General features: G+C 43.6%; 1 protein-coding gene across 11 annotated transcripts in view; it reads left to right on the plus strand.

The window, feature by feature from the left end:
• foxp1b (forkhead box P1b) overlaps window positions 1-18,291 on the plus strand; it is a 183,054-nt gene that overhangs the window by 138,868 nt on the left and 25,895 nt on the right. For 8 of the 11 annotated variants that reach the window (XM_049587353.1, XM_049587345.1, XM_049587378.1 and 5 more), the window contains 4 exons: window positions 2,391-2,528; window positions 2,775-2,879; window positions 6,364-6,514; window positions 14,036-14,228. In XM_049587353.1, the coding sequence (XP_049443310.1) occupies window positions 2,391-2,528; window positions 2,775-2,879; window positions 6,364-6,514; window positions 14,036-14,228 (587 nt within the window). The remainder of the gene's footprint in view (window positions 1-2,390; window positions 2,529-2,774; window positions 2,880-6,363; window positions 6,515-14,035; window positions 14,229-18,291) is intronic. The other 3 variants (XM_049587413.1, XM_049587421.1, XM_049587405.1) reach the window with 3 other exon arrangements.

Raw genomic sequence — 18,291 nt, forward strand, 5'->3', positions numbered from 1 at the left:
TCTCAATAGGATCCAGTCTTAGGCAGATTTTCACTCCTTCAGCACAGGATTAAATGGTAGTAGTTACATTGATCAATAGGTTAAGAAGCATACAATCCCTCTTGCTGCTAATGACCTCAGTAGTAATGGGTAATAAAATGGGGGTCTGTAATAGCCTCTTGCTGGGGCTGTGCACAGAGGAAGCTGCTCCAGCTGTAGTTACTGTGAGCCAGACGCTCCTGACAAGGCGAAGTGTGAAACCATGATGAGATATACACCCAAGGTGTAAAGAATTAAGACAGTTAAATTGAAGGGAACCTCAGTGTAATTTGTAATGAAATTGGCAGCTATTGAGAGCTGGAGTGTGTAAAAATCTCTGTGTTAACATGGAGTTTGCTCTCCCTTTTTTTCCCTCCACATCACACTCTATATAATATGGCATGACAAAATGATTATACATTTGAAAATAAGACTAAATTTACAGCTTTAACATGGTTGTAAAAATAGAGCATGACAAGTATGGAGTAGATTTTTAATGCGTGCAGTTAAAGAAAAGCTTCAGAAAAAAAGGGGGCATTATTATTTATCCTCGGTGTGCATGGGGGGTAAATGTCATGTTTAGATGGGAACTATATATCACATCATGTATGGCGCTTGCATGTCAGCAAGACAGGGCTGCTTGGTTGACCTTCAAAATAGTTCATCAAAATTAGCGATGCCCAGAAAAAAGGACTTCAGTGGATAATGACTGTGAAATTAGGAAATGGGAGGCCGGGGCTATGCAAATGACAGGACAAGTCATGTGCAAAAGTCAAGATGAACTGCATATTAAGACATAATACAGGGGGGAATTAATATTGCATTTTCCTCCTCGCGCTCCCTACGCCTGGTGCTGGAGATGAGAAATGTGAAGTGTGTGTTAGTCCTGGGTGGGGCTGAGCCTCCTTCGCTCTCCTGGGGGCTGGAGGAACACAGCACAGTGTAGTCTGGCACCGCTCTATAAAGTTAACGGAGAGCATCAAAGCTGCTCTGTCCTATTTGACATCACTGCCCTTTCCTCTGCATTTGCAGTACAAGCTGTTCATTATGGCAGCGCTTTGTTTTTGTTTTATGCTACAGTGGGGAGAATGAATAAGGTGATATGCATGCAGGGTGTGTGTCAAGAAAAGCCCCTTCGTTACCGGACGAGATTTTAAACAGCGACATTACATTCAGAAATGCATGAAAAATTCAAAGGGGTGTCATTAGCTATAAGGCGGCCACACAATTTGGGTAACCTTGGTGAAGACAGACTGTCACTGACAGACTCTCCGCTCTATCAGCTGCTGACATCAGCCTGAGAGAGAGACAAAGCACATTTTATATGCACATATGTATACGTGCACATACACAAAAGAACGCTCGCCACAACATATTAACAAGTGCAAAGACGCAGCACTATCAAGCACATCTTAGTCGCTGTTTGTCATCCGAATGTCAAGGAAAGGAGCTTTTAATGGTATTGCACATCATAGCAGTGAGTGGCAGCATCCAGACACACTGCGAGTCCCCTACGCCGCCGGAGCAATTAAGGCACCCTGACAACTGTGGGGGCTCTTTGAGTGTCACAACAAATCACTTGTTTTGAGGAGTCATGCACTCACACCTTTTCTGCTGGGAGTTAGTTAGAGGCCTGCGTGTTCCTCACCGTGGCTCCTCCTCCAGGCACTCTGTATCGTCACAATAATAGATCGCTGTTGACAGCGTCTCTAATGAAATGTTCTCACATGACATGTCGCGCGCATGCGACGAGCCAACCGCAGCATTTTTGAGGCAATCTTTCACGTCCTCAGGTATGGCATATTTGCCATGTTGTATAAACGGCAAGCTCTGAGAAGACGCTGATCAAAATCCGATGGCACTGAAGGGCTGTGTGTGTGTGTGTGTGTGTGTGTGTGTGTGTGTGTGTGTGTGTGTGTGAGGGAAGGTCGGTTGGAGGATGGAGGTTGGGGTGGATGCGCTGGCCCTTTACTCCACAGGCATGATCCACGCCTGGCTGTCTTGTGTCCTTTCGCCTGCCTCAGTCTGGTGTGGTGTCATAACAGTTAGAGGGGTTGAAATGTGTGTTTTTGTTGGAGGGTATCCGCAGCTTGTAACACACTGAGATGGCACTTGAGATAAATTCTTAGAATCAAGTCAAAAGCAAGGGGCTAGTTTATACATATTAAATATTGTATATATTGTTTGTTGAGCATCATTTATCCCTGGAAAGTCATTTTCCATATCTAATCAGTACGTCAGTGATCTCTAGCCTCTCACATTTTGCATGCTGGGTTTAGAGGATGGTTTGCTATTTGTTTCCTGTATTAATTCTCGCTATATTACTGGACACGTGATTTACATTTGTCTGCTTGTTTGGTGTGTGTATGCAGGTTCCAGTTTCAGTGGCTATGATGACACCTCAAGTGATAACTCCACAGCAGATGCAGCAAATTCTTCAGCAGCAAGTCCTGAGCCCTCAGCAGCTCCAGGTTCTCCTCCAGCAGCAACAGGCCCTCATGTTACAGCAGGTAATGTGCATCTGACATTCACGTCAGGAATCATTTTGTCTGAAAATTTTCTCATGTATAGACAGCGTTTTTCACAAAGATAAATTCACTTTGAGCTGCTCTTCTGTTCTCGTTTTTTTTTTTTTTTCCCGGGAGCCTCAAAGACAACATTCCTCAAAGTATTGAAAATTCTCACAAAAACCCACTGCTGACTTTATACCACTGTCAGACTTTCACTCACGTGTCGCCTTCCCATCTTTTTTGCAGCAGCAACTCCAAGAGTTCTACAAAAAGCAGCAGGAACAGCTCCACCTCCAGCTTTTACAGCAGCAGCAGCAGCAGCAGCATGCAGGCAGCAAGCAGAGTAAAGAGGTAGGCTGACATCACTCCAAGCGCCTGCCATTACCAAACCCGTTGGCCAGACAGAGCATGGAAGGCATGTGTGCTCCCTCCCTCAACCCCATCTGCTTCCAGACTGTGGTTAAAGTAGAGAGGAGAGGGGGAGAATCAAGTGCACTCATGCTTCTGATTAGCATGTCAGACTTGCCGGATAAATGGTAACAACTGACTGATGCTGCGCTAAGAATACAGTGTCTCTTTTTCTGGAAAAGTCTTCACATTAAATGTAAAATATTTTATAGAGCCTGAGCCTCGGCCCATTGTTCTAGATTTTTTTTCAAGTAAACAAGTGTCCTGTGCAACAAAGAGATGACCGTTCCTGTGAGCCTCGTGTAGGACATAATGAAAGGCAGAAGGGAGAAAGGCAGGAACAGGGAGCATATAAATCTGAGAGGCTTTTCTCGGTAATTAACATGGAAATGGCAGAGGAAGAGAAGGCATGTAATTGTGAGATATCAGTGCAGAGAGCGCTCCCAGCTTTGTTGCCTGTGTTGAGTTTTTTTTTTCTCCTCTCCATCTTCCTCGCTCTCTCCTTCGCTCCCTCCAGTACGGCAGGGCTCGCTCATAGGCAGCAGCTTAATGCGTGTTAATGACTGGAGGATACAGGCATCGCTGTGGACAAAGCAAATTATTATTGTGCGGTCAGAAGAAGTTCAAAGACAATCTGGGGATTTTTTTTTTCTCGCTCTTGTCCCCATTGAGTTCCATGTTTGGAGAGTAGAGGAAGCACTGAAAATTAAGGCCGATGTTAAAAGCTAGACGCACACACATCCACACTCGCTCGCACACGTCCGCGTCGTGTCGAAGCTCCCAACTTCAAAGTCGTAGCTCCCTAATTAATGAACTGCGGGCTTCAGTTTGGACAAGTTGTGGCGTGATGCTCCCATAAATCAACATGACAGCAGAGCTCCTCGGCCTCAGATAGGGCCTGTCACCAAGTCGCATCTGATGTAAACACTAGAGGAGCAAGGGAGAAAAGAGGGGGGGTGAGGATGGAGAGGTGGAGGGGGGGTGCAAGGAGGTGCAATTGATCAGTTGAATGGAGCATGAGAATAAAAGAAAAAACAACTTTTGAAGCATATTATGTATGATCACAGGAAATGGATGCAGCCTCAAGAGGCTCTCCCCCTCCGCCGATGTTTTCTTTCTCTCCCCATCGCTCTCGCCTTTTTTCAGTCGCGTTTCTCGCAGCCATCAAAAGACAGAATAAGAATTATGCAGTGACTCCCCTGTGGCTGCCAGACAATAACCCCCTGTTGTTGCTTTGTGCCTCTTTTATTTTAAAGACATCAAAATTTAGTTTTTCAAAGATCTTTAACTTTATATTTGAAGCTTGACAATAAAGGCCTGCCAGTGTCACTCTTTATCATTTGTCAGGGACTGTATTTTTCTCTCCCTCGTGCCACTTCTTGTTAACCTCTTATTTGGTCTATTGGGTCTGGGCTTTTTAATGTGTCTGCATGCTGGGAGCGCACAGGAGCTCCTGTCAGCTGATGGGACCAGAAGAAAAAAAAATGTGAAGGGGAGAGAGTTAAATTCATTTGCAATACTCGATTTTTCTTTCTTCCCCTTTTTTTTCCTTCAGAAAAGCCACCCTCTATTTATTTAGCGTTTTGATAAAAGACATTGTTCCTTGTGAACTCCCACCCCCGTAGCACTATTATCTTTGTCTCTGGCTGTCAGGGAGGAGCTGGAGAACAGAAAACCACTGAAGACATGAGAAACTTTTCTCACACTGATGGAAGGGAAAAGAGAATCAACCACCTTGTCATAAATAGGAGAGATCAGAGAGGATCACAGACCACCTGTATCCTGAATTTCACTGAACTCTCTCTCTCTATCGCTTCTCTTTTGGGTTTGATTGCACGTGAATGAATGTGGTTACTCCTCAATTATGACCCTGCTCCGCCACTGTCAATTCGCCTTCCTCCCCTGATTGATCCAATGAGATGACCCTGCTCACTGTAACAGACCAGTGCTGCCCAGAGCTTTATTTTTAGTGAGCCAGTGCAGGAGCGGCAGGCAGGGTGTGGGGCAGCAGGGAGGGAGGGAGAGGAAGGGAAAGGAAGGCCGCTAGACCCCTTTTGACAAGCCGAACGGCGGTGGGCGGAGGGGACGCGTTTTATCTGGCTGTTTCAGTGGTTTCAGAGCCGCCAGCAAGTGACCTGACAGCCGCGTTGCACCGAGACCTTTTTTGTACGCACTCAATTGTGAGAAGTAAACAAAGTGGTGTATCCTGTGTTTGGTAACAGGGTGCGGTGCACAGCTTGGCAGCCCCTGCACTGCTTTTAGTGCCCCCTCCTCTCCTCCCACCCGCTTGACAACTGGCCTTGTATACTCATAAACAAGCCTGGTATCCTGTTGAGTCTCAGCCATGCTTATTTTATCCCTATCTGTTAGAAAATACAAAAGGTATCCTGATAGATGTTGTTGTTCAATTTGTATTAATTATAATATGAATAGTTAACTGGGGATTTGTGTGAGAGCAGGGATTGGTGAAAGGGTTAAAAGTCATCTCCCTCCTCTGTGCCCCTGTTATCTAAATAACTTCTCTCATTTGTTTTGACTCATAGGAGATTGGGGATATTAGATAATTTCCTTCTATTTATTATTCTGACTTTCTTTTGATTTTCTTTTCCACTTTTTCTTCCTATCAGAGTTCACACATTTCACTTAACCACAGCCAGCACCCCCCCACCCCCCACCCCCCACCCCCACCACCACCACCACCACCCTTAAAATCAGTAAAGACACACCAGCTTTTCATTAAAAATTCCTCGATGAAACAGCACAGTTAGATCAACAAAACAGCCATGTCTCCGTCAGTCCGCAGTATGTGACTGAACACAGCTTGCTGCGCTGGCTGGGGGAACGAGTGTGTATCCCTGAGCTCAGCGCCATGCCTGGGAGAGTTGTGAGAGTTGCTCGGGTGGTTATTAAGCACTTTGATTTAGTCACACGTTGTTTGCTGAATTATGAATGGCTGTAATTAAATTCCTGTGGCTCTTATTATGAATGATTAACTATGTTGTTTCATTGTTTGTCATTTGCCTCCCGACTCCTCGTTAATTAAGAGAGAGAGAGATGTATACTCTACCTGTCTTAAGTGGGCCCAGACAAACCCCCACTAACGGCAAAATTTATGAAAATTACAGTGCGCCATTGTGTGTTAGGTTCACACACGCAAAATCCATTAACTTTGTTTTTTATGAATGAACGTGTTGTTCTAAAGTGTTACAGTTTACAACCTATGAACTCCATGGCCTGGAACTTTAAATGTTTTTCTTCAACGGCATATGTGATTCCAGTCATGTACAAACCTGAAATTCAGCTTTACATGTTTGCACTAGCTGTTGTGCCTCTATGAAGATGCAGTATATGTGTTTGCTGACAGTGTGCCCCTCTGTCTTTGTGTGTGTGTGTGTGTGTGTGTCTGTGTGTTTGTGTGTGCCACCAGCAGCAGGTGTCAGCACAGCAGTTGGCCTTCCAGCAGCAGCTCCTGCAGGTCCAGCAGGTCCAGCAGCAGCATCTGCTCAACCTCCAGAGGCAGGGGCTGCTCACAATCCAGCCTGGACAGACCGGCCTGCCACTGCACTCCCTCACTCAGGGTCAGTACCTAATATCGCAGCAATGCACTCAACTGTTAGCCCACTGCACTTTGTCAAATCCTCTGTCCATCAGGCCTCAACTGCTCAACAGGAGCACAAGTGGTAACAAACACAACAGAATACCTGTATTTACCCTCAGTATTTTTGGAAGTGCTGAAATGTTTTTGCCGGTATAAACTAAAGGATTGGTTTGGGTTATAAGACAAAAACGATGGAGATTAGGATCATGCTAAAACGTCTGTTTATTGATACACTGGATGACCCTTGTCTACTTGAAATTCCCATTTCATCAGTTTTTTTTGGGAGTTGTCAGAGGCGGGACAAAGTCCTTGTTTTCTACGTTTTTGCACTTGAGTCCTAAGTCAAGACTGACAAATGCTAAACTTAGAGTTTCAGTCCTAAACAAGTCATAATACTCCCTTCACTAAATCTAGCCATTTTACAGCAGAGTAATCATGTAATTTTTGAACCACGTTTTGCATATTGCAATTTGTTTTTTGTTGACCCCGCATTGTTTTTGTACTTGAATGACATTATCTTTAGTATCTGTATCTGTATCTAGTATCTGTTTAGTATCTGTTGTTTCCAACTGGTGCTCAGTATCGTAACGTTAGCGCTTCATGGTTCTCTCCTGCACTTGATTGGTTGTTTCAGGTGGGTTCAAACAAAGTGGATCTTGGGAATTGAGTGTTGACCTGCGGGGAATGAATAGCATTAGTTGATTCAGGAAATGAACTGATTCGTGGCACACTTTTTAGAGAACACTTGGTGTTTGGCTTTGTTCAGAGGTATCAAGTATTTTCAAGTCAAAAGGTTCAAGTCTATGTTAAGTCACGAGTCACAGGTGTTCAAGTCCAAGGAAGGAGGAGTCTTTTGATTTTGTCAAGTCAAGTCAGAAGTCATCAAATGTTTGACTCATGTGTGACTTGAGTCCACACCTCTGAAAGTTGTTCCCTGAACACAGCTCATGACTGTGTTTTTATAAAAAGAAAATCCCACTGTCAAATGTGTTAAAATATGTAACCAGAGAATGTATTCATTTGTATTTGAGGAGGATTTTAATCAGCTGTCTGTACACATCACAGCATTGTCATGCTGAGCAATTGGAACTGACAGAAATCTGGGAACAACAATCTGCAGTATTTTAACATGGCAGCTCATGTAGGTGTATATCTCTATATAATCAGAGTTGTTTCATCTGCTACTGTTATTACTCTGCTTTGATACCTGTACAAATATGCTTACTCAAAGGGAACAAAGCACTATTAAAGTATGTAACCACATAGTATATGTGGTTTCACAGACTCAGGACACACCTACTGTAATGCTTCACTCAATGCCAACTTACTAAATGGCATCTTATGCCTCTTGTCTGGGTTCACTGTTTACTGCAGTTTGATTATGCTGTGCCACACCTTTTTTTATGATCATTTTAGACTTTAAAAGTGAAGTATCCCACTGTTCAGAGTAAGATGTCCATGCTTTGTCCTTGAACTCTGTGTCCTGTGCCAGTGATTGGCAGCCTGGTGGCAGTCTCCTTCAGCCTGAAGGAAGACTGGATCTATTGTTCGCAAACTGCCAGTGAACTTGTCATTGTGTAACCGCCTGTTACTCGATAGGGAGTCAATACTTGTTGTTTGGCCAGGAAGTTTATTTCTTTATTTATTCTTTAATATTTTGTTAAGGAGTGGTCCCCTTGTGACAAAGACGCCGTCATACGGGTTTTAGAACATGACATTGACTATTCATTCCCAGCTAAGACAAACAGTTTTGAAATAACAAGATAAGGGCGATAAAAATGGGGGGGTGCTTAGGTAATAGGCAAACACAAACATGGTTTGTACAGTGGTGTTATTGTTTGGGCTGGGTATGGAATCACTCATCCACTCGCAGTCGATCGCCATGGGCACAGGCGTGGAGCGCTGTTGTGTTGTGAGTGTGCTTTGCTGAATTGCTCTGTGTCAGATGTCTGGCAAACACACACACCCCTTGAGTAAAGCATTATGTGGTGATATGGAGAGGCACTGCACTGTTGATGGATTTCACAACAGTCCCAGAACATCCTGTTTATACTGTGTCATCATCAAATAACTCCAAGGCATCTCACCTTATCAAGAGTAGGTGTATTAACGTTATATCACTTTTACCTTTTCAGTTTTTAGTTAAGGTTTTAGGCTTTGTCTGGACTGAACAGTTACTTATTTTAAAAACAGTGATTTAGATCGTTTACATTAACATTAGCATCAGACTACATGCTACATTTTCCTGTAATGTCTACCACACACTAGAGGGCTGACAGATCGAAAGTCTGACACCCTCTCATATCTGAAGACGATTTGAGTTTTGAGTCACACACTTTAAGATTTTGCAGAGGGTGGGGGTTACTATTTGCAAGACTGCAAGTAGATTCCTTTGGCGATTATCTCCCATCCCCCATCTGGTGGAAAATATTACGCCAAACCCTCTTTAACAATTGTGACATATTATTAAATCCTTATCTGTCTGCATAAACGCATAACTCTACAAACACAGGATAAAAGGCGTCACATGTTGACAGTATTCTTATCAATTTGGCATCAGTAATATCCATAATGATAAACTGTATTTGTGTACAAACTTTACATTTTGGATTTTGTTGCCTCAACTTGCCACCAGCCTCCACTGGTTAGCACTATTTTAGCAGGACGAGACCGTGGGAATGAGAGGTGAACCTTTTTAAAAATTAAGATTTCTCACTAAAATAAGTGCTGGTTGGTGGATCAGATACACACCAAATTCAACACAGACTCTTACTCGCTTTACAACTCCAACAGTTTCTCCTTTTCCACAGTACATGGAAACAGAGACTTGTTCGCCTGAGTTCACTCCATGTTTGCTGCCCTGTTTACTGCTCCCTGTTTAGTGCTGCAGAGAGCACAGCTTTTGGTTGGTGACAATGTTAATGTCATTGAACTTCACCATTTGCGTGAGCCAAGACTAAAAACTTAAGATTACAGTATATTATCCATGTTTGATTTTGTCGGAATGTCAAGAAGTGCAAAAGGCTGACTTAAGACAGCTCAGAGTTTTTATAACTACCGTACACCTAATGATTGAGCTCATGGGAGCACACACAAACTGAGGTAAAACTGTTATGATTTTATTCTGACATAGGGAATTTGTCTGCAACAGTGAAGTTGCTTGAAAAGTAATTTATGTAAAGCCAGCACAAGTTGTATGAACACACGACAAAGGATAAATAATTGAAGCCTCCCACCATGCATCACCACACGATACCATAAGGTGTCACAGACATAATGAAATTGCATAAGAAATATCTTCAGTCGAAGAATCATGAGAGACAATCTTACGTCTAACTCTAGGACTTTAACTTATAAGGGATTTTCCACATGAATGTACTCAAAACTGAGAGGGTTATTTCTTGAAGGTGTGGAAGATGAGGAACTGAATCTCCCCCAATATAAAATGAGTGTTTTGCTGCCTTGTGTCACAACCAGTCGAACCTGGTTCGTTGTCCCCACAATCCGCCAATGGTAGACCCTGTGCCTCCGACAGCTGTTCCAACACTTAGGCTAGTGCTTCAGGCCCCTGGTTTGTCTTCCTGTTCTACACATTTTCTGCTTGACTGTTTGAAGTTATTGATGACCTTTCTGTTTTCCACATCACTAAACTCTTTCATGCATCAGCGGGCCAGGCCCATGCTGCTCAGATCTAATCTGCAACACTCAGCTAGCAGTTAGCACTGTGTCGGAAGTGATGAGTTGATCTGCTCTGTTTGGGGTCCCAGTGATTACGGATTTAAACTTGGGGGGGGGGGGCATATCAGTAGATAACAATAGAATTATTTAAAAAAAAAAATTAAAAAAAAACTTTCACATGCAATCCACTGTATTCTTTTTTTGTGTTGAGACAATGAAAGGAACAAAAGGTTTATAATAATAGGTCACTGTAACAGAGTAATTAAAGAAAAGCAGGTGTGCCGCTATGATGCCGTTTGTGGCTCATTTTTGCATCAGTCTCCTGCTTAGTTACATCGTTGGCTGAGACAGATTAGAGTCATTTTTTTGCTGCCAAAACGATGGACTGAAGGAATGCATTTGAATTAGCCTTTCAAACATTTGATAGCACTAATTAAGTATGAACTTGTAGATAGCAGTTTTGAGTGAAAAACAATTGCTCACATCATCCAGAGGATAATTTGTTTCTGTTGTCGTAAATTCTTTTGACATTAATGTTCAAAGTCTTGGAAGCAGCCAGACGGTATCTGTTATAAATTACAACAGTGTGTTTGGGGAGGATATAACTCTCATAAATATAAATTTGATCCACCTCCCCCCCTCCTCTCTTCACAAAAAGCCTGTCCTCTTGACCTGATAAGTGAGTCAGTGGTTGCTCAGACTCATGTTGCTCAGGTGTTGCCTGTGTGCATGTGTGTGTGTGTGTGTGTGTGTGTGTGTGTGTGTGTGTGTTTATGCTCACCCTCGGAGGTGGCCCTGCAAGAGAGTGAGTTCTTGTAGCTGCACAACATCATTTAAGCTGTCTGGGAGAGGCCAGTGGGACAGTGACAAGACAAATTTGCCGGTAATATGAAAGCAAAGAATGTGGCGAGCCATGAAGTGCTCACAGAACAGCAGCACATCAGGGACAGCGGCGGGTAATGCGGCTGACCTGTCAGTGATTGATACGTCCAGCAGCGGGCTACTGGTAATAGTTCCTGCAGCATTAGGACAGGACATATTTCAGGCCTAAGGGGTGCATATCAGCAGGCCAGTGATTACGGCAACATAAACAGGGGTGCAGTAAAGGTCCCAGCCCTGACGGAACAATAAACTAATAGCGATGTCACTGTCCCCCCACGGCACCGGCACTGTGTGTGAGAAGTAACAGCTCGGTTTAAAGAGCCCGGAGCACTGGGGGCCATTTTTTATTTGGGGGATGATGGCCTGCAACTGATGTCATTATGAACCTTAAATCAACTTTCTGCTTGCTTGAACATGGTCACCTGGGTACAGGGGGACAAGGACAGGAAAAGGTTGAAGAGCTCGGCCTGTCTCGATGCCAGAGCTACCTGCGGAGGTAAAATTGAGTTGGGAGGCCGGTGATCAATCAAGTGTCCCAACAACATACATTTTTTAAAGTGCTTGTCCGTATTTCCCAGTCGTAATGAGCGGAATAGTTGTGTTGAAAAATGGAAAGAAGAAAGATAAACCAATCCAGCATTTAAAGGACGGACAAACCGGGGGACCCAAGAAAGAGGATTTACAGATCAATGTCATTATGTGTCCCTCAGTAATCAGATGGAGAGCAACCCAATGCGTTTTGTCCAAACAGAAAATATAATCCCCTCTGAGACATTTGTGTAATGATATTTTATTGTCATTTATGTGGAATCATGAGCCATAGCTGTTGTTGGGTTTGAAGAGGTTAGGGTTAGATAGGAACACCGAGAGGGGGAGAGCAATAAAACTGGGGACTAGATCCAGAAAGAGACAGCTTGGTCCCACTCCGTTACCTCTCTCATCAGACCGGTCTATCCGCTGCGGTTTCATCTGAGTAAACAGTGGTGTCGGGGTCACCAGGACTGCTGGGTAATTGAGCCAGTGTGGGCCGCCCTGTCAAGCACATCGGCTAAAAATACATCGCCCACTGTCACCGGGCACCAAGTGGGGGGAAAATGATTGTTCCCGCTGTCGGAGCGCAGGACACACGCATCACCAGTGACCTTCCGCTTCCAAACCAGCCATCACAGAAAAAAAAGAGAAACTTTTTGCTCCTCATAGCATCAAAACAACAATGGATCCTTTGAAAAATGCAGCTGGAAATGAGCAAGCTGTGAATTAGCATGCTATAACACAGACCGCAATATTAAGCATGTTTAGCCTGTCACGGACGTGCACTTCGATTAGGGCACATCAAGGCATTGAAGAGAATAAGGGAGAATACAGGCAGGCAGAATAGAGCGAGTGTGTTGAAATATTCGAATGAGGAAAGACGCTCCTTGGAACGTGGAAAGGTTATTGATTTGTCCTGTAATCATTTCCTGCTCTTTGATATGCAAACGATCTAGTGTGAATTTACAGCAATCCTATCAGACTCATTTCACAGTTCTTAGCCCCTGCGTCTCTCTGGAGTCCTCCGCCTCATTAGGCCAATGTTCTCCATTACCAGCATAATTAAAATCTTTAGTAGCTTATCAAATTAAAAATATTTTTGCTGATCGTATTGAGATCTTCACCTCACAGTTATTTTCCACAACAGGAATAAATTAAGACTAAGCATTTTGCACACAATGTATTACAATCTGGTGCTTGAAAGGAGCACTTCTGGTATCTATAGAGCCAGTGATGAGAAACGGGGAGGAGGGGGGGGATCCGGAGAATATAAACCCAAGAAGATAAGCATGTGCAAATCATCTTTCATTTGCCAGTGCTCATTTTGAGAATGGATTTAATTAATTGTAATGTTAAACGAGCGGTCTTGCCCATTTGCTCTGTGGTTAAATTCACCACATATCCATGGGCTCTTTCAGCATGCTTAAAACATGTGGCTTACTTAAGCACAGATTTGAATACTCCATTACAAATCCACACATATTCCCCTGTTAGATCTTTCAGTATGCTATTAAAATTACCCAGATGCAGTGTGTTTTGAATGAAAACACAAATAGCCACAGATTCTGCACCCATGAGGCTTAATCTTATTTTACATATCAGCTTTATCCTCATTTGTGTCAAATGAAAGCAGACTTCTCCGGCACAGTAACAGACACAGCAAGGATGGACACATATATATTGTGCAACCAACAAAGGCTCTCTTCTGTCAGACATGGAAAGTGGGGTGCACAAACACAGCATTATCCTTCTTCATCCCGACTCTGGCCCTGGGTGTCGGGATCGCTGTCACTCACAGGCAGAAAAAACACTCTGTAGATGTGTTTCCAGCACACAGAAAAATGTCTTGTGTCTTCAAGGGATTTTTTTTTTCAAAGGGCTGTGTGAGCTGCAGTGTGCTTGACTTGTTAAATGAGGTTTAAGTCTTCTGTGTCAATTGGAGGCGGTGCAGAGCTTTAAGTATTTTGCACATTAATGCGCTTTTGAGAATATTACCCCAGGGTCCTGTTTCTCAAGGAGGCAGGGGTGGGATGTTTTCTAGTGTTGCTATTGTAAACTTTTTGTTGTGTATGTTGTGCACATCTCTGTTGTTGAGAGAAAATGATGGTGATTATTCAGATTTCATGCCTTGTCTGGATGTTAATTATTTACTCTGGGCATGAAATCTGCGTGAATGCCAGGGATTTGTGTATACAAACACGCTTCAGATCACAGGAAAAATGGGAGGGAGAGAAGGAGGTAGCAGAGAGAGAGAGGAGGGAGGCAAGAGCTCTCAGTGCATTACCCTGTAGTGGAATATTTTCTAATTAATACTCGGCTTTGTTTACAGACACTTTGATTTAATTAAGTGATGAAGAAGAGAGTTGGATTAGCCGTTAATTGATTTAATTATCCAATTTGTTTGTCTCAGGCATGATTCCAGCCGAGCTGCAGCAACTGTGGAAGGAGGTGACAAATGCTCACGTGAAGGAGGAGCACAACAACAGCAGCAGCAACAACGGCCACCGGGGCCTTGACCTGTCCTCCCCGGCACCGCCAAAGAACCCACTCCTCAACCAGCATGCCTCCACCAACGGGCAGTACATGAGTCACAAGAGAGAAGGGTGAGTCCCAAGGTCTTTTATATAGTTCTTGTTTTCTTTTCTTTTTCCTGTGCATGTGTCTTACATCTTATGCATGCTCTCACAATGAGAACATGGGTCAGCGAGGACACACAAGCTTCAAATCATCACTTTTATAAAACAATAGTCTCTTAAAGCATTCTTCCTCACCTTGTGTCTATCGTACACTAGAGCACTTTGAAAAGAACTGAAAAAGACTGAAGTCCGACAGCCTCTCACATCTCAAGACAATATGAGTTTTGAGTCACAACACTAAAAGATTTTGAAAAGACTGGGGATCTTGCAGGGTCACTATTTGCAAGACTCCAGGTAGATTCCTTTTGAGATTATTCCCCATCCTGCTCCTGGTGGACAGTATTACAATATTATATTGCCAAACTACCTTTGAGAAATATAACATATTAACATTTCCTTACGTGCCCGCAAAAAAACATAACTCTAGAAACACATGTAAAAGGCATCATATGACAATAATACTCTTGTCAATTCAGCGACCTCAGCTTGCTACCAGCCTCCATTGGTCAGCTGCAGAGGTGATCCTAGGGCTTCAGGCAACACAGCCTACTGAGGCCCCCTGCATTTCACAAATTCTCCACCATCATCTTGTCAGTCAGGTCTTCTTCGTGCTAATAAAATTGGACTTCTGCTACTCTGTACGCAGCAGAGACTTTCAGTTTATAATTGTAGCGACCGTCATCAAACTAAATATTGATTAAAAAAGTAAAACAACAGTGGAGGCAGTGGGCAAGTAATGTAATCGGCGTCTGCCCGAACGGCGTGTAACACTCGTAACACAATCAACCGCAGCAAGCCTGGTGTATCATCATTGCAAAATGTGCCACTGGGGGCCCCTTTTCCCAGTTTTTTTAGAGGGGCCCCAAACATTTGTCTGGTTTGCGCTCATGATGCGCCCTTGGTTTATCTGTGCTGTTCTGGTAGGAGGAGACCGTGGGAATGAGTGGTGAACCATTTCAAAAACTTCTCACTGATATAAGTGCTGGTGAGTGGATCAGATGCACACCGAATTACACACAGACTCTTGTTCACTCTAAAACTCCACCAGAAACTTGCTCGCTTTATATCGGCTCCCTAGAGACCCCTCCATGTTTACTGTGTACCAGGTTTGCTGCTTCCTCTGCAGCTATTGGTTGGTGACAGTGTTCATATAATTGAACTTAAGTGTTTGCATCAGGTTTAAAACTTTTGATAATAATAAACATGTTTGATTTTGTTGAAACATCAAGAAAAGATAAAGACTGACGGCTCGGATCGAGTTTTATGACCACCTTACATCAAATGATTTAGATCACGGGAGCATGCACCAACTGAGGAAAGACTCTTTTCCAACATCAGAAATTTGTCCACGACAGTGAAATCACTTGGAAAGGCCAGCAGTATTTGTACCCTACAACTGGTAATCAAAGTTGTGAAACAGTCTTGACTGTCATCTTTGTATGAAGCAAGGCCCATGTGCCATATATTCCCATTTAAGATAGGAATTTCTCACAGGGCCTCAGTTGATAGACATGCCCCCATAGGGTTTGCATAGAGATTACTCTTAATTTATAGTGTGTAAGTATTATTTATATTAAGGCCAGCACAGTCACTTTCCTGTGTGCCTGGATGCAGCTGGGGATTTCACAGAACACCTGGAAGGAAGACAGGGATTTGGAGAAATGTGCATGCAGTCGAAATGGGATCACCATGCTATTAATGAGGGGGGTCAGGGTAGTGACCCCCTCCTGTTATTGTTTCAGTTGCACATTGGGAAGTGCAGCTGCGACTTCAGCTGGATTACCTCGAAAACATTTCGATTAGCAGTGTCTTTTTCAGAAAGGGAACCAGTTCCTTGTATACTGGGAACTTGTTGACATGTACAATCAAACCTGTCACATCAGGAATAACTAAAGCATTACAAGAACAACAAGCTATGCTAGAAAAAACAAACCCTGGGTGTATCATATTTTCTAAACCCGGATGAATCATCTGTGAAAGGCGTTTGCTCTCCAAGCTGTGTGTCTGCGTCTTTAAGGAAGGAATTAATTTGGCATCTTACACATTTGCTTGTTTTCTTGCACCAAAGCCTGATCTTTGAACTGCTAGTGAGGAGCCTCCAGGCACCGTGAGCTCACTGCATAACATCTGACTTGTGTTTCAGTGATCAAAACCCTACGTGTCGTTATGAAAGCAATGCCGATGAAAACATGTTTAGCACAGTAAACCAGCAGGCCTTTGGAGGTGAAGAGGGGCTGCCGGCGGGGGGGGACACGAGGGGGGGGGTTGTAGAGAGGATCTGAGTGACTTCGAGAGGAGGTGCTATGATTCACTGATGGAGTGATAGAAACGGAAAGCAGCTATTTCTTTTCAAGCAGTGGTATCGGTTTTAAACAGATTCATAATACCTGTACAGACTTATCCTCTTTACTGTTTCAAAGTGATCCTCTAGCACAGACACTGGAGGAAAATAAAATTTAAAAAAAAGGCTGGCGTTAGTTGCTCCCACAGTTGACAGTATCCACAGGCTCCCAGTCCTTCATCCAGAGACTGGCTGAATGTCTGGTTTCTGTGTAGTTAAAGACAAATCGCAGGGGGAGGATATTGATTCGCTCACTCCATCACACATTGTCGCGAGCGAGCAAACAAGGTGAGCATCGGTGGCAGGAAAAGGCAAGAACCAGCCTCAGCTGAGGGCTCCATGAAACATCGGAGAAGACATAACGCAAGAGTTGGCAGCCCCTCTGCCTCGCACTGACTGTCAGAGATTAAAGAAGATGTCAACAGCAGTTTAACACAAGCTTAAGTGAAGACGGCAGTCTCAGTCTGAATATTCTCGCAGTATCTTAGATCTGTCAGAAAACCGAGCAGGTGATTCTCATCCAGCCCATCTGCTCGAGGAAGTCGTGGATTACCTACGCAGACTTTCAAATGCGCAATTACAAAGAATAGGCGACTGATACAAAGTGAACACAAAACACTGCTTATTAAATGCTGAGTTTAGATTCACACGAGCAATAATCCCTTTTTGCGTTAATTTTGGAACACTTAAATCACACAACTATCAAGAGCATTGTTCCTCTCGTTTCCTTTTGATGATGCAGACTCAATTCTAATCAGACTCCATGGGAAGAAAAAAATGAAATATTATTAAGTATGGTTATTCTAAGCAAGGCTCTGAGAAAACGTCTGTGTTATAATCCAGGGATTTGAATAATCAGGTTGAAGATAATGGGCTGGGCCGGCCCGGGCGTAAATAGAGAGCATCCACTCATCCTCCCAGCGCTGAACTTAATGAACTTTTAATTGATGCGGTTTTGCGAGTCCTTTTGTCATGCAACAGAAACAAGCCTCTCTGCTGATGGGCCTGTTTTCCCGACTGGCTTCAGATTGGTTTACAGCAGGCCCTAAGTACCATGTAGTTAGTTTCATGTGTCATATAAAATCTGCCCAGGCACAACGACGCCTGCAACTAAAACCTTAAGTGCATCCACAGGAATCACTCACCGGCTTTGCACTTCCGTCTTAAGGAAGGAGGAGAAATTCAATCACTGCCGGGCTTGACACACCGAAGACGAGGCACATGTTCCTGCTTTTACTTGTCTCAGAGAACACTCCAGCAAAGGCAGGCTGGGATTTCTGTTTGTCTGAACAACATCCCCGATACGACCAGGGCCTGAGTCACTCAATCTGTCAGCCCTGTGTTGTTCCCCAGCCCACGAACTGTGATGCATAGATAGAGATATACCCCTGTGAGCCAGGTCATCTTTATTCAATGATTTGCTTATTTAAATGAAATGTGGCTGATCTGTATCTGACACAAATTCCCCATACAGTGCTGCATCAGCTTTGTAAAGGGGGAGCGTCCTCACAAAGCGCTTGGCCCACTTTACTTCCCAACAACCATCAGTAACCACAGCTCGGGGACTGTAACACAGCAATCTGTTAAGGAGATAAATAATCAGATTTGGCACAGCACTCCCATCTCTCTTGCCTTTCATTTGTCTTACACCAGAAAAAAAACTGATAATTAAATCATTTAGGGTGAACC

The sequence above is a fragment of the Epinephelus fuscoguttatus genome, linkage group LG1, assembly GCF_011397635.1.
Source record: "Epinephelus fuscoguttatus linkage group LG1, E.fuscoguttatus.final_Chr_v1".
Taxonomy (NCBI): Eukaryota; Metazoa; Chordata; class Actinopteri; order Perciformes; family Serranidae; genus Epinephelus; species Epinephelus fuscoguttatus.